This window comes from Fringilla coelebs (genome assembly GCF_963513975.1).
Source record: "Fringilla coelebs genome assembly, chromosome: 11".
In the NCBI taxonomy this organism is placed as follows: Eukaryota; Metazoa; Chordata; class Aves; order Passeriformes; family Fringillidae; genus Fringilla; species Fringilla coelebs.
The window spans coordinates 17,035,671-17,052,265 of record NC_140037.1 but is presented as its reverse complement, the minus strand read 5'-3'; the positions used below and the strand labels follow the sequence as shown (position 1 = coordinate 17,052,265).

Sequence of the window (16,595 nt, the reverse complement as noted above, 5' to 3'; positions counted from 1 at the left end):
CAGCTGAGCTTTGACACAACAAATGCATCCGTGGAGTTTTACTAGAAATGCACTCTGCTGTTCCATGAAAATTTTAAATCCAGTTATGTCAACTGTGTGTGAATACAAGTTTTAAAATCCTGGTCTGCTGGGAGCCATTCGGAGCTCAGAGTGTTACAGTGCATCAGAGTGTGCCATCAGTAACAAGTCAGGATTAAAGATGAAGTCTGCAGAGAAGCCACAGCCAGTACCTCAGAAACACTTCCCAACCAGCCAGGTGCTTTCAGGGCTGTTTCCCATCTTAAATCAAACGTCCCAGCATCCATGCAGACCTTGTACGTCACAGCTCAAGATGTATGCTTGCAGGATGAGGTCCTGTGCTTCTGCCAGGAGACTGTATTGTAGTGTGTGAGGCAGGGCTTAAAATATTCTAATTGTCTGCTATGAAATTGCAGTTTTGTTCCCTGGAGTAGAAAAGTGAGTTTAAATCATTAACGCCACAAGTCTCAGTGATGATTACGGAAATGTTTGCAAGTGACTTAATCAGAATAGTTTGTCTGAGTGGCCCATTTTAATATTATTGCACTGATTAAGTTTTCTTAGCTAATATGTGTTTCATTTCCAATTCAATTAAATGAGAATCCCCTTCCATTACATGATATTACAGTAGTGCCCTAGTGGGGCAGGAGCACACTTGGTATTTTCAATTGATACAGATTTCTTCATTATGCAGTCTCATGGTGCTCAATGGAATCAATGAGAGCTGAAATTAAAACTGTAGAAGTTGCAGCTGTAAATACACTGTCCATTCCTCTATCCCTCTTTTGGCAGCAGGCTGAGAATTTCATTAGTATCAGTTCATTAATTACATTGCAAAGGTGTTTTCAATAGATGCTTGCTTTTGACAAAATTTTAGAAAGACTGGAAAGAATTTTCCCTGGATTTCTGTATGTGCAATAGTCATGATAAGCAAAATGTAAGTTGCACTAATGTGCCTTTTTTATGTGCTATATATCCTCAGTTTAGTTTTTAAAAGCACTTTTGTATAACCTATTGGGGGATGTATTAACTGACATACGGAAGATTATCTGCAAATGGCTTGTGAAGGAATTACGTTCTTTCTTGTGAGCCAAACCTCCTCCTTTTATGTATTATTGAAGAGAATTGATTGAGCTCTGATATAGTAACAAATGATTTTATAAATACCTCTCTGGAGTTAATTTCCCATTGTGGGAGATGCAGAGCTCTTGGGGCTGATCGTGTGATCTTCTTCTTGAGAGCTCCAAGGTTTCTCCAGCACTGAGGCAGGGATGTTCAATAGTAGCTGCTGTCATGTGCAGAGGAGCTGGGAGGGGTGTTCCAGCAGTGATTACGAATTTGCAGTGAGTGCTCAGGATATAGGATAAATCACAACTTCTCAATACACATTGATGTGTTGGTGAGGAAGACAAGTGTGCGTGCCAAGCTGAGACTGGAGCCTTCCACACCCACTTCCTCCTGGATCGTGTTAGCCACAGAACTGGCAAAGGAAGCACACAGGGTTCAGTGATCTCCTGCTTCCCATGGGTGGCTGGTGGCTGGCAGGACAAGTGTCCACAGCCCCAGGGGACCTTGGGCAGGTTTGCTGTGACAGCCCCTATCTCATTTCTCTGCTCTTGTGCAGCTCCATGCAGCCACGTGTCAGCTCATGCCCTCTGCTTGCCCACACAGAGCCTGTCTAAAATGCTGGTTTTATTTGATTATTATAAGTATTTTAATCTGGTCAGAGAGAGTGTGGCTTTGCGCATTGAAGACATAGCTAAAATATATATGGATGTGAGGATAAAGCTTTTTTATTGCTAAATATATGCTTTTTATAAACAAGAAGTTGGATTTTTTTTTAGAATATAATAAATATTTTAGCATAGTTATTCTGGCTCCATAAGTGCAATGAAAATGTTAGCCTTGGCATATCAATCGCACTTTACAGATGACTGTAATTTCCTGAATGTCAAAACTCCAAATTTCTCTACTAAGCAAACTTTTCAGTGGCAAAATAGATTGCCTCCATAATATATCACTGTGTGCAAGAAAAAATGAAATCTTTATGTACTGTATTATGAATCAATGAGGCATTAAGATTCTTGGAAGGGTGAGTGGACTCTGGAAAATGAAAAACTGCCACTATTCCATCTCTGTAAACCGCTGCTTATGGAGTGTAGGCTTTGCAAACCTCAATCTTTGCCACCGCAGAAATATCAGTTACACGTTGAAACTAATTCCTGCAGCAGCATTTAGATGGGGTAAATACTGTTGTAAAGATCTGATTTATAGCAGCATCCTGTGGGTATTCACCAGCTCTGTTGCAGTGGCCTCCTTTTTGCTTTGGGATATCTGCCATGCTTTTTAATGAGTCCGTAACAGCTCTGTGATCGGGGCCATCCTGGGAGATGTGTGTGATGTGGCTCCAGGAGCCCCAGGGGACAGGCACAGCTCCTCACACTGGCAGTAGGAAGGTGCTCCTGGCACTCTGTGGGTGCCAGAGCTCAGTGTTTCAAAAGACATCGCTCACACCTTGAGTTTTCTTAGTGTGTATTAAGAGCAAAATTCAGCTCTGCCTCTGTTTATTAAGGGATAATCACCCTAGGCAAGGAAGGCACTTTCCAAAGCCAAGGCCTTGCATGCTGCAGAGATCTCACAAATCCAGTGTCACCTGAGCTGCAGCTTGTCATCCAGCACGGTGGAGGCATGGCACACACAGATCCTCCTGTCACCTTCTCTCTCCTTTCCTTGCTTTTTACCTCCCATGTTTTACCTCCGCACCACTGCTGCTCTCCATCCTGATGCCTCTGTCATAGAACCAAGCTCAGGAGGTGGGAAGCTTTACTGCTCTAGAGAGGCTGTGGTGGAAGCTGGGTGTTTCCAAAGGGCAGTTCAGTCCTTTATCCAGCAGGTCAGGTGGCTGGGATGGCTCTGGGCCCCTCTGCCCACCCTGTCCCATGCCAGACTCCAGGGTGGAGGCAGAGGACAGGGGACTGGCACCAGCAGCTGAGTCACCCTTCTGTTTGCTGAGTCTAAAAACAGAAACTTGCTTCTCTTTTTATGCACTACTGAAAAAAAAAAAAGTAATTTAAAGGTCACTATTCTTGCTGAATTGGTTGTGAGCAGGGGTGTCCTGCAGAGATCTTAATAATGCAGGCAATTATGAAATTAATACCACTCTGGCAGATCTGCAGGGCTGCTCTCCCCTCTGCAGGCAGCACTGTGGACAATTATTTTGTGCGTGAGGGTAGCTGGGAGTGTGTGCGTGTGTGAGGCTGCATATTTTTTACTTATTTAAAGCCTTGTTTTCCTTATCTTTGTTTGCATATGCCATGCCTGCACATATATGAATGTGTACCTTGACCTGCTTAATCGCTGCCTTCCTCTGTGCCTGAAACGCTTTTTTCCTGCAGATCTTTCATTTTTGGTAATTTCACGGGCAGTGATGGGCTGATGTAATTGCTGTTCTTGAAAAATCCAGCTCCTTTTTATGGGTTTCTCTGGCACTTCTCTCCTGCTGCCGTTGCTGTGGGTAGGCTGCTGGCTTCCTACCCCCACCATTAGTGTTTCTAGACAAAACATCTCTGTGATTCATTGGGTGCTGATAGAAGTGAAAACATAATGATTACTTAGAGGAAATGTAAATTTGCATTTGCTAACAGCTTTAATTCACAGTCCTGAAATACTTATCTCCTTCCCTTCCAGGCCCTTTTTCAGAGCTAATGCATTATTTGCTTCTGCCACCCTGAGACCCAGAGTAAAGGAATACAGTCTGGGTAGTCTTGCAGGCTGCTGCAGAGGAAAGGGGTGTTTGTTCCTCCTTCTCTCCCTCCCCATAATCTTTATCCATCACTTCTTTAATAAAGAAGGGATTTGTTCATTTAGATTTTACTGCACTCTGAATTTTGGATCAGGTGAACCTGGAAGTTTGGTTTCATTTAAATGCCTGAATAAAGAGAGGTCTCGTAGGAACAAGCAGTAGCCAGCCCAGGGTCCAGCTGGGCCTGAGCTGCACTGAGGTCTTTGGGGAGAGGAGGGAAGGGGAGCAGTCCTGTTCCAATACCCTGCTCCATGGTCACCTCCTTGCATGAGCTGTGACAGTGGCAGGGGAGGCCCTGGCATGGGCAGCCAGGCTGCAGATCCAGATCCAGGGCCTGGAGGCAGCCATGGAATAGTGGGCATGAAATCTTCTCCCTGCAGCTCAGGGGAGCTCAACAGCCCCCCTTGCTCCTCTCCCACTCCCAGATGGGGTTTGTTGCCACTGTCTGTGGGGCCGGGATGCCTTGGAGCAGAGCAGCACTGCGGGGAGCCCATGGGCCATGAATGCATCTTCACTGCTGCCATTGCTGTCCACATCACTGCTGGGAAGCAGCTGGGACCAATCTAGAGAGGATTTGATTCCAGTGCTGCCTCAGTAAACTTGCCAGATATTTTGGCCTCATCTCTGTGAGTTATGCTGAGGGAGCAGCTCTTGGCAGGGAAGAGATGTTCTCGTTTTGGGGGGAGGTTCCAAGCAGGGATGCTTGAGGCACCAAAGGCTCTCACCAGGATGCTCACCCCTGTCCTTCTGATTGTGTCTCTGGGTGACAGAGTTTGTTAAGAACCAGGATGAGTCACAGTATTAAATGAACACTTTACTCTCTCTGAGTGATCTCCAAACAGATGCCTGACTCCAACAAATTAGGCAGCAGCAGTATTTCTCTTGGAGGAACAATTTGTGGTATTAGCAAATCAAATTCTCAGTGGGCCACTCTTGATGGGAATTAACCTCAACTTCTGGGAGCAAAGCACTCGGCGCCCGGCATGGCATAATTGAGTTTGACTTCTCAGAGAGATGTGGTGGCCATGATTGATCAGCTGGAGACCCTCTGCCAGAGATTAAAATCCATCAGCAGCTTTGGAGCCCACGGGGAGGGTTCCTCAGAGCACAACAAGGAATGTGAGACTCGCACCGTTGGCGTTCTTCACCTTCCGTCATTGTCTGTGACTTTGCTGTCAAGTAATCCTGAGCAGGGTCAAATAATCCTGGGCGGGGACCTTTTCCAAGTGTGGGATGAGAGAGAAGTGCAGGACACTGCCTGTGACACAGTTTTTCAGTTTCCCCACAGTTGCTGGGAGCAGTGGAGGAGAAGGAGATGGCTTCTCAGATCTGTGCACGAGGCCACAGCGTAGGAGCATCTTCCTGTGGTCAGATGAGCTGAGACAAGTTGCTATCTCAAAAAACCCCCAAATTGCTCAGCTTTTAAAAGAATGAGTATGTGGCTACTCTTTTATAAGCGAGCTCTCTAGATTTTTATTCAGCAGCATGAGCAGTTTGTGTGGAGGGGGGAAGGACGTGGATGTCCTTGTGCTGCTTGCTGGCTCTGGTGATTGTGCATTGTTTCTGGTGCTGAAGTGCCAACCCTATGATTATTTCTCTTTTTTCAGTAGCTCCATCCTTAATCCTTTGCATCATATGCAGAATCTCTGCTGCAGGGTTTTAGTTTTTGTTTGCATTTCTGCTGGATGTGGCCAAATCTGGTCTATCCCTTTGCCCCTGCGCCTCCAGAGTGAACTTTTCTTTCAAAATACCCATCTCCACCTGGAGCAGAACTTGGAATCACACTGGCCCATTAATGTACCACAAAGTCCATGAACTAGGGAAAAAAACACACACAGATTTGGAAACTTAACAAATTTCCTTGCCTCCCCATCTCTGCTCAAAGAGATGGAGACACTTGTATAAAATTGCCTCCCATTCACTGCACAAGCCCTGTCTGTGACTCCAAACATCCTGGCCAGGCTTGCCATCTGGCTCAGCTTGACCTAGATACAAATGGGTGTGTTTGAGCCAGCTCAAAGCATGGCTTTACTTTTGCATGGTGAATGGGACTGCCCCAGTACTTTCCCTGGAAATCATAGCTCTGCTGCCTCAGCCCTGTGCTGAAGCTGTGTTTTCCTGCATTAGTTTGCCCCTGGGAACAGCCTGTGGGGGAGATGGGGATATTTCTGGGGCTGCAGTGCTCCCTGTGCAAAGGCTGTAGGTTTCTTACCCTCAGTAACCTATGAAGCCCTTCTTGCTACAGCCTCATTTCTCAGCAGAAATGGGAAAAGGTCACTCAGTCCCTCACCTACTAATCCACTAATGGATGTAATGGTGAGTGGATGTTCAGCTTTCAGCTCCCCTCTCCAGTCCTTACCTCATAGTTCCATCAAGCCAGGCTCAGGTTTCCAGGCTGAAGCCAGCATCTGACCTCCAGCCTCCCTCGACCTCAACAGGCAATTAACCAGTGGGGCAGTGGGGTTGGGATGAGCTGTGCTCTGACTTTGGGAAATTCTGGCCCATTTTGATGCGTAATTAGACTCCCCCCCTCCTCACCTCTTTAGTTCTGCACACAATGAGCCCCTGAGCACTGTGGTGTGGGTACCTGCATATCCCTTCCCTGGCAGTTTCTCCAGACTCTGAAGTCTCTGGCTTTACTCAGTGTTGTCATCCCTTGGGGTTACACAGCTCCTTACTTGGATTTCAATTTTTTTCTTTTTCTTTCTTTCTTTTTTTTTTATTTTTGCAATTAGAAGTTTGATGCAAGGATTCTTAAAAACCTCATTAGATTGAAAAAAGGGAATCTCATTCTGCCCCTGTGTTTGGCAGAAGTGGGGAAAGGGCTGGCAGGAATGGACTGTGTGACCACAGGATTATCCTTCAAAGCAAGCAGGTGCATCCTGGGGAGCAAACTCAACATCGGGGGCCTGTTCAGTCCCCGGGTTCCTCAAAGAATAGCAGTGCTCAGGGAGAGACCAGAGGCAAGTCACTGTCACATCATCCCACATTCCTGATGCCTCCAGGATCAACCTACTTTGTGAGTTGCCCTCGAGCTGCCTTTCTCTGCCTCATGGCCCCCCAAGTTCATCACAAAAGCCATGTTCTGGTGAGTGCAGTTCTGAGCTGGAGGAATGATGCACAGCAGTTGGAGCTCTACCTGCAAACGTGTTGTTTTGGGCTCTGTAGAACACGCTTCAAGAACGGGCAGGAGCTCAGCACCCCCTTGGTAAGGCAGCAGAAAGAACAAGCTGTTACCTACAGAGCTAAAAATAATTGCAAAGCTTTAAGTCTTCCTCAGTTGCAGCAGAATGATGCTCCAAGTGCTGATGACCGAATTCAGCTCTGGCGCGGCTCTGAGTTGAGGATGCATTAAAGCTTTTGTGACTTTCTGAAGCTCAGTTCAGATGAACACAGAGCAGCACAGCTGCTTTCCTGGAGCTGCCATGATTCCTAACTCAGAGGAGAGGCTTGGAGAAAAAGCTGATGTTCCCAAAAGGGTTAGTGCCTCTTTTGGTAACATTTTAATAGGAAGGGGAGAAATGCATAAAATTGCTGAGATTGGTCCAGCAACTGACAAAGCATCTCTCTCTAAGACATGTCTTCTCATTTTTTGAAAGCAGGAAATAACAAGGTGGAATAAGTAGCAGCTTCAAGCCTGTTTCAGCCAGCTGTGCTTAGGCCAGGGAGGCTAGGGGCCCTGCCTGGGGCATCCTGTGAGTGTCCCTGCCTGGCATCCTGAGCTCAGGGTGCTGGGGAAGCCCAGACACCTCCGTGCTCACAGCAGAGTCCAGTGAGCACCTTTACTCAGCCTCATCCCTCCAGTGTCCCTCGACTGCAGCATTTCCCTGGCAGGCACAGATGGAGATACCTGCCCAGACGAGGCAGCCCAGGCTGACAGCGCTCTGTTACAGCACAGCCTCCTTCCCCAGCACACGAGTTTTTATTCATTCCTTTGTTTTTACAACAGCAGCCAAGGGAGATGCTTTGTCACCCCCTGTGACCAAGGAGCACAAAGGGAGAGTGGCTGAAGAGTTTGGGCTATAATAAAACGCTCACTGTATCGATCTTGGCTCAGGATTTGTTTCCCTTCTTGCATTAACTCCCCATCGATTTCTGTGATGACCTTAGAGCATACAGTCTGGTTGGCCCTCTCCTCCAGCTGGTAGCACCCCTGTGCCTGCACCCTTCTCCCCTGAGCTGAGCTGCTCATGGGGCAGCTCCTGCACGGGGCTCTGGGGCAGGCAGGGCTTTGCTTTTCCCCCCATGGTCATCAGAGGTTTGTTGCTGTATGTTAGTTGCTCCAGTTAATGTAGAAGTTAGTGCTAAATGGTTGGGTCATTATTTTAGTGCAGTGTCCCAGTAAACTAGATCCAAGGCTCAGGAGTCCTGGCAGAAGGTAAAGAAGGGGCTTGGGTTTGCCCCAGAGATGCTCCATTTCCCCGTGCTGGGGATCCTGACAAGGCTGTGGTGCTGCTGCATCAAAGGAGCCTGAGGCACAGCTCCTGCTCGTGTGAGCAGCTGGTTGAGGTGGTGCTCAGGCCAGGTTGGGCTCTCCAGTGCTACCAGAGACCTGCTGAGATAAGACAGAGCAAAACTCTTCCCATCTCTGCAAGGGACAGTGTGGGGTTAGCAGCTGCCACTCACTCATGAAAGTGAGCTTTATTCTTGCTCCCTCTTACCTCCAGCTCTCTCAGTGAAATTACTGAATGGCATTTCTGTGGAAAAGGACCTTCCTTGGGATTGTGGGGGGGACTTTTGCTCTGTTTGCCTGTGTGAATCTGTGGCCAAATCCCTCTGAGCAGGGGGGTGGCAGCAGCACCACCCCAGGTGAGCATGAGGATGGGGGTGGTGCTGATTGTGGTGTCCCAGCTCCAAGTGTTGAGTGCTGTTGTTTCCAGCCACTGACGCTGTACTGGGCTCATTGGCTTTATTTGGCTTTGCACGTTTATTGTACTTTCTACTTAATTATTCATGAGTGTGGATGCTCTAAATAGGAAGAGGAATGGTGATTCTCCAGGTTTCCTTTCCCTCTGCAGTTGGATCCTTTTTGTGCTTGTGATTCACATTTTAGTCTATTCAAAGACAATTTTCTGTAAAACATTGACATCTAGTGGCTTTTCTGCCAAAGGAAACAACAGGGAACAAAAGTTTGACTTCAAGGTGACCAGTCACAATGTCACTTGAGAAAGCAAATTAATGTCCTTCTCCTCCTTACACAGCATCAGGGACATGGCAATCACACCCCAGGGGCTCAGGGCTCCTGGGCACACACTCCTTGGTGTCCTCCTCCTGGAGGAGTGACCTTCCCTGGCAGGACAATTTGCTTATTGAGCTACTTTAATTCCATTTGCTTAAGCAGATGGCTGGTGTCCTGATGGTGTTCCTCCAGCATCATCCAGGTGAGGCCTTGGTCCTGTTAGTGGAGGTTCAAAGAGCTGTGTCCATCCTCAGGCTGTGATGGTGGACAGTGTGGTGTTTGATGGTGGCTATTAATGTGCAACCCAGAATAAACTCTGGGCAAGTTCTGTGGTTGAACTTGCAGCTTTTCCAGCTGGTGGCCTGATGGGTTCCCTGTTGGCAGCATGACCCCCACGTGTGCTACTATCCTGTTGCTTCAAACCAAAGCCAACACCTCTCTTGAAAAATGTTTTCTCTTATAAAACATTGTAATGCATCCCCTTTAATTTCTTTTTAGTCACTTAGCTCTCCTCTCTCATCATTTCAGTCCTGTATCAGATGAAGGCAGGAGAATAAAACAGGATTTATATGGCCTTTGCCAAAGTACTTGTTAGGGTGAAAGTGGTTTGGGGCTTCTAGGTACACCCCATTGACCTGGCCTGCAAAAGGAAAGGTCCTGTAGGAAATGCCTTCCTCAGAGGTGTTATGCTGCTCTGGGGCTCGTGCAGCTGAGACCCACAACTGCCCATCAGGAACATAGCACAGGCAGCTCTTTGCTGTCAGTGCAGCTCTGTTGTACAAGGAAATGAAAAGAGCCAGAGCTACCTGTGTCCTGCTTGTGTCGTGGCTTACATCCTGGGAGATACTTCAAGTATTCTCCCAAGGTCTGGGGCGACCATCAGTGGGAGCACCAGCAGGAGCCTGTTGCCACATGGACAGCCCAGCACAGAGGGGAGTCTTGGGTTCCCTGGGCCTCTGTAGAGACACCACCAGTTAAACAGAGACAGCTCTGAGTGCGTGCAGGTAGATGCAGCCCTTCACACTCCCCCCGGGGATTTGTTCAGCCGTCCTTCACCCTGTGGAGGTGAACTCACAGAGGAGGCTCTGCAGCAGGGCTGCTGAAAGCCTCTTAAGTGCATCTGCCTGTTTGTATCGATTCTGAGCGTTAATGCGCTCTGCGCTGGAGACACACGGGACTGAACGCTCTGTTTTCCTCTCCCCTTGGCAGGAATTTCTACTACATCACCATCCTGCGTGACCCCGTGTCCCGCTACCTGAGCGAGTGGCGCCACGTCCAGCGGGGAGCCACATGGAAGGCGTCCCTGCACGTCTGCGACGGCCGCTCCCCGACCACCGAGGAGCTGCCCAGCTGCTACACCGGGGACGACTGGTCGGGCTGCTCCCTGCAGGAGTTCATGGACTGCCCCTACAACCTGGCCAACAACCGCCAGGTCCGCATGCTCTCCGACCTCAGCCTGGTGGGATGCTACAACCTGTCGGTGATGCCCGAGGAGCAGAGGAATAAGGTTCTGCTGGACAGTGCCAAGGAGAACCTGAAGCGCATGGCCTTCTTCGGCCTGACCGAGTTCCAGCGCAAGACTCAGTATCTCTTTGAGAAGACTTTCAACATGAACTTCATCTCGCCCTTCACGCAGTACAATAGCACAAGGGCCTCCAGCGTGGAGATAGACAAGCAGACTCAGCAGCGCATCGAGGCCCTCAATTTTTTAGACATGGAATTGTACGATTATGCAAAAGACCTGTTCTTGCAGCGCTACCAGTACATGCGGCAGAAGGAGCACCAGGAGGCGCGGCGGAAACGCCAGGAGCAGCGCAAGATCCTGCGGGCGAAGCAGGCGCACCTGCGGGAGCAGGGGGAGAACAGCTCCAGCACTGACTACACAGGGAACGTGGAGCGCTGGCGGCGATAGTGGGGGGCACCTGCCAGGCAGAAAAGAAGCAGAGCCCGACCCAGCCTGCAGACCGAGCGATGCTTCTCCAGGGTCTGAAGCAAAAAGAGGTCAAAATGTTGCCTTTGCAGTTGCCTTTGCAGTAAATGTCGTACTGTACGTGGAACACTTAATCTTAGCGTGTAATTAAATTGTCCTTTTTAGGTTTGTTGGATTATTTATGAAATACAGGAGCCGTCTCGGCTCATCGGAAATGTTTGCTTGGACATTTATTTAAAAGAAGTGAAAGAAAAAGAAAAAATCCTTAAATTAGTTATGAGTACAAAATGGGATGCTGGAAAATGTTTATGATGCTCGGCTGAAATCTATCTGGGAAGCAAACTCATTTCCTAATAACGAGCATTTAGCATACTCTCACAATACAGTGTATGAACAAATCCTTTTGCTTTGATTTTATCTTAATTTTATTTTAATAATGTGTTTTCAAGGGCACCAACTGCTTATGATATTTACCAAGTTAATGAGTGAACGATGAAGGGAACAGTAAAGGTCTAGAAAAATTATCGACTAGTTTTATGTATAATATTGGCTTTTAAAATGAATAGAAGTAATTTCTCTAGTTATATAAATATTTAAAATTTTAAACTTTTTCTACCTACTGCTGTTTAGAGTTTTAAGCTTGGTCTATCTCATATTAAAAAAAAAGAAAAAAAAATACATACATACTTTTCTGAACTCAATGCCAACGTTATAAGACACTGTTTCCAGAATTTTTCAGGGCAGTATGATTTTAACCATTCTGGAAAAGTTACAGCACATTCTCATGTTTGTTTCATAAAGCCTTCTCCAAGTTATAATCCTGTGACAGTGTCTCATTTTAAGTCTTTCTTACCCATTAGAATACATAATGCTGAATTTATCATTCCTTAATAATTGGTGGTATAAACTAGATGAAATTATGTTGCTGATATTTGTGTAGTGTCTTTAAAAAGTCATAAAACTCTCTAATCCCAGCAATATTATAAAGAGAATTGCTCAATGGAAGTAGATTTACACTTGAATTAGGATTTACTTCCAGTAAATCTTTGCTACACCAGATAAGAACAGGGCTTTTTTTTTTTTCCTATGCTCTTGAGCCCTTCATAGCGATGACAGATGAGGACTGGAAATGAGGGAAGCCGGTTTTTCCATAGCCATAGTTAGAGGAGGAGAGGGAGGTGAGGTGCATGGGGCGCACAGCTTGCTCCCCAGCAGGCTCTGCTGGGCTCGGGGCGCGGAGCTGGAGCGGGATCCCCGCAGCCCTCCGGCCTCCCCGGGCCCACGGGGAGCAAACGTGGTGTGAGGGGCTCCTACAAATCTCTATGCAAAAAAATACAAACCTCTGCCAGGCTTGGGCCAGACTTTCAGCAAGCTCAGAGCAGTTGTGCTGCAGTGCTGCCGAGCTCGGCGCTGAGCGGAGGCGGCCGGGAAGGGCCCCCCGGGGACACGATGCTCACGAGGCTCACTTGCACTGTTGCCTTTCACCTGTAATACTCTATACACCATGAAGGCAGGGGGGCAGGAGATGAGGCAGAAGGCTTTAAAAACACCGCCTAAGTTACCTGGAAGTGGTTTTACATCTGATATTGTGTGGCTGCCTGGGGGCAGCAACCCTGCCAAGGGCAAGGGGAGAGCAAAGCAGCAGCAAACCAATACCCTGCATTAGCAGCTTTGAGAAGAGAATAACTTCATGTACAGCAATTTTTTTTTTAAATGAGAACTGCAGTTGCCAATATGATGTCTCAGTTGTATTTTGGTTTTCACGGGGGAAAATAATTCGCTCTTGAAACTGAAAGGCACTGCTGTAAACAGGACTTAACTGTGGGCGAGCTGGAGGCCTGTTGCAGGAGGTGCATCTTGTTTTTATGCTGTGGTGTGCATGGTTTACAGAGACTAGTTGCATTTTCTTTGTGTATACTGTTTATTGTATATAGGGGATGTACGAATATAAGGATACCATTTTGTCATAACCATATCAAATTCTACTGATTTCCACCGTAGACGCTGTCTTATTGTGTAGATTTACAGGCCAATCCACTGACTTTGATTGTGTCATTTAACAATAGAACTGATAAATAAAATTTAACTACAGACTTCTGATTTTTATGTGATTATTTCTTTTTCTGACGATGTGTTGAGAGCTGCACAGTTGAGAATGGATGGTAATTCCAACATGAGTGAAATAGCAGTTGACAGCAAGTACGTGAATTTGAAGTCATAGCTTTTCTGAATTGTATTTAAACTACAGCTTTCAAGGGCAAAACCACTTTGAGCTTTTGTCTGGTTCAGGAGTTACTGCAGGAGTGGCCCTCAGAAAAACAAGCTGTGGTTTCTGGTGATTTTAAATATGATTGTTAATGGTCTGAAGCATTAAGGAATTTTTTCTCTGTGTGTTCCTATATGTGTGTGTACATACATGATTTATTTTGTATCCTTCATGAGATACCCACCCTCTTTGTTGACTCTGGAGCATTTGTGTGCAGCTGGGGGTGGTTTAGTTATTGCTGCACCCTGCTGGGGTGGCAGTGCCTGAGAAGGGAGAAGTGGGGAGTCCTTCACAAGTGGGAATAGGGGTGCTGGGATGGGGATGTGGGATCTCCTGCCTCCAAAGTGGATGGAGCACTGCCAAACCAGCAGTGATCCGAAGGAGGGTGGGCTCCAGGCTCTGGAGGCAGCTGGCACCGTGTCCTTCCTGCCCTGCTGGCAGCTGTGGCTCCACGGAGGAGCACCCTGCACAAACCTTCCTGAGCAAATAGCCCAGCATCTGAACTCTTACCTATGAAATTCAATTCTGGGTTTCCTAAAGCAATCTCCCTGTTCCACCAGCCTCATCAGGGAAGAGTGTAATTTCATTTAATCCATTTCTTGAGTTCAGAGTGAGCGGCGTTGCCATCATGCTAATATCACTGCTCTGCCATCTCCAGAGACGGGCTGACGAGTTTGGGCCTGAAATCGAATTTAGCTCTGAGCTTCCAGAGGATCTATCAGCCAAATTACCCGTGGTCTCTACCCAGCAGCTCTGTCATGCAGTTTAGCTCTGTGAGGATACATTAGGCCAGGCAGGAGAGGTTATATCGCTTTTTGTTTGGGGAGCAATGAAATGCTGAAACAATATATATGCAAAACAATCAAAATAGTGATAGTGAGAGCTGAGTGTTCATTTTCAGGACACTACAACCACTGCCTTTTGGTATCCTCAGCTATTTTAATCTGTTCCCTGATATGACTGCAAATAAGGTTTTCACTCGATAGGATGTGCACAAGCAGTTGTGGACATAAACCTCTATATAAACTAGAGAGATTAATGTCAAATACATGTATTTTCTGATGGGCATTCATGGGCAGAGGGATGCAAATGGGTCCTGGCACAGCATTCACTGGAGCCCTCGTTCTGATAACTGTCTCAGCTCTACAGTATCAGTTGGTGGCCAATGGCACAGGACTTGTTTTGCCAGTGAATAGCAAACTTTCTGATACATGAAGTTTGGGAATTATGAGAATTATAGTGGGAAATTGATGAGTTCAGGGGATGTTTAGACCAAAGGAAAGGTGAGATTTTGGAATAGCTCTGTGGTTTGGAGGTTCTCAGTTAACAATTCATTGTCCCTCTTTGAAACTGCGTTCTTCTTTTATGTGCTGTCTTTAGATTGTAAAGGCAGTCTGTAATGAGCTCAAATTATGCACAAGCTGAATTAATTCAGATTAAGTATTTTAGCCTGACTTGGGATAGGAATATTGTGACCTTTGCCTTTCAAAACATTCTACAAATAAAAGATGCTGGTTTTTGGGGTGGGCTGTGGCTGTCAGGGATCTCTCTCCCCTTTGCTATCATTGCTTGGTATTTGATATAGCAACATCTCTGTAATATTATTTATATTAGGTGAAGCACATGGAAAGTTCTTTTGTGCCACATAAGCAGGTGAATGGGGGTTATGCCTCGTGGGAGATGTGTGCTCCACAGGGGGGGACTGGGAATTTCCCCTCTGGGCATGGCAAGCTGGGAAGAGTATTAATAGACATCATTACATTAGAATAATTGCTGTGGAATCAGCAAGCGCGTACATAATCTTTAATGCCTGGGAAATCTCACACAGTTTCAAAATAATTAAAAGTGGGATTAATCTAGATGCCAGACAACGCCTGCCTAATTGCTAATGAATAAAGCTGTCTGAATGGCTGCAGCACCCTCAGCAGCATCAGTCTCTGAAGTCAATCCCCTGCTAATGGGTCCTTGTCCCTGTCCGGGGGTCGGTGAGAGCCCACCGGGGTGTCCTGGGGAGGGGCTGCTGGGGACGGGACACACGGGACAGGGGGCCCAGCCCTCCTGGAGCATCCCTGGTTGTGCAGGTGTGCCCTGCATGTGGCTGAGAGCTGGCCCCGTGCCGGCCCCACTGGGATCTGGGGACAGAGAGGGTGCAGAAAGTGATTTTATGGCTGGATGAGAAACAACAGCTGGGCAGGGGCCCTCAGCACCAGCTCACATCCCAAACATCAGCTGGGCAAAACCCCTCCTGTCCAAAGCCCAGGCTGGCTGTAGCTGGTGCTTGCTCACAGCTCACAGCCTGGGCCAGGTAGGAACTTCTGCTCCCGGGAGCAGCTTCACAGCTTAAAATTCTCCGAGCAGGGAAGGTGCTGTAGTGCACATCCCCCCAGGAGCACACTGGCACAGCTGGCCTGGCTGGCTGTGTGTCCTGGTCTGGGCAGAAGCCACCACATCCAGATGGACCCCAGGTGCCACTGCCGAGTGCCCAGCGTGCCCCATGGTTTTTTGCAGACACCAGCCACAGATTTACCGTCATTACCAGGATTTTTGTGTTCTCTGAAGAACTGCCACACCTGGGGTAACTCCTGCTGCTGGACTGAAGGCCAGGAGCTCCCCTTTCCTCAGTTCCCAGAGCTGGTGATGATGTGGGATAACCTCTGCTGCTGCTGGGAAGTGCCCTTACTGCTGCTGCCTTTGTCCCATTTGTTGTACTCCTTTGAGGTTTTCTTCTGGACATGTATTTATTTTGATTCAATAGAAAATCACATGGTTAGCCCCTCATATCAGAGGGGCTAATTGCTGGGGTGGACGGATGAATGCAATGAGCAGCTCTGGGTGTATTGCTTATTTATATATATAAAAGGTATGAATTGAGATAAAAATGAATGGATTGAGATAAAAAGTAGTGGTATACCGAATTTTTAAAATACAGATAAATATATTCTTACAGTACAAATGTATGGGAATAATGAGGAGGGAATCATGGAACTGATTCCCTCCTGGTCCTGTGCTCCAGTGCCTGAGTTTGCACATGCAGGACTCGCACCTGGAGGTGGCCCAGGTGGTGCCAGGTACCACCATTGTTGGCAGGCAGCTAAGCCAAGTGGTGACACATGGGCAGCTATTGCCAGGAGGATGGTGGACAGCTCTCACCGTAGCCAAGGAGCCTGGAATGTGACCATCATTCTGGAAATCACTTAAGATTTGTGAGCTGCTAATCCCCTCCTCAGCGAGAGACATTTGGGACCTCACACCTGGGGCTGCTCAGGGTGGGTGAGTGGGGGCACAGGGAAGGACAGTGCCCGTGGTGAGTCCTTGTCACAGCCCTGTGCCCCTCTGCCCTGCCATACCGTGGGTGCCGCTGCTGTTTCAGCTGTATCCCTTCTGGGATTGCTCACAGGTC

General features: G+C 47.5%; 1 protein-coding gene across 1 annotated transcript in view; it reads left to right on the top strand.

The window, feature by feature from the left end:
* The window catches only part of HS6ST2 (heparan sulfate 6-O-sulfotransferase 2), a 124,038-nt gene extending 111,042 nt beyond the window's left edge, over positions 1-12,996 (top strand). The window contains exon 2 of the mRNA XM_084213031.1: positions 10,209-12,996. Coding sequence (XP_084069157.1) covers positions 10,209-10,911 — 703 coding nt within the window. The 3' untranslated portion in view covers positions 10,912-12,996. The remainder of the gene's footprint in view (positions 1-10,208) is intronic.
* The last annotated feature ends 3,599 nt before the right edge of the window (positions 12,997-16,595 follow it).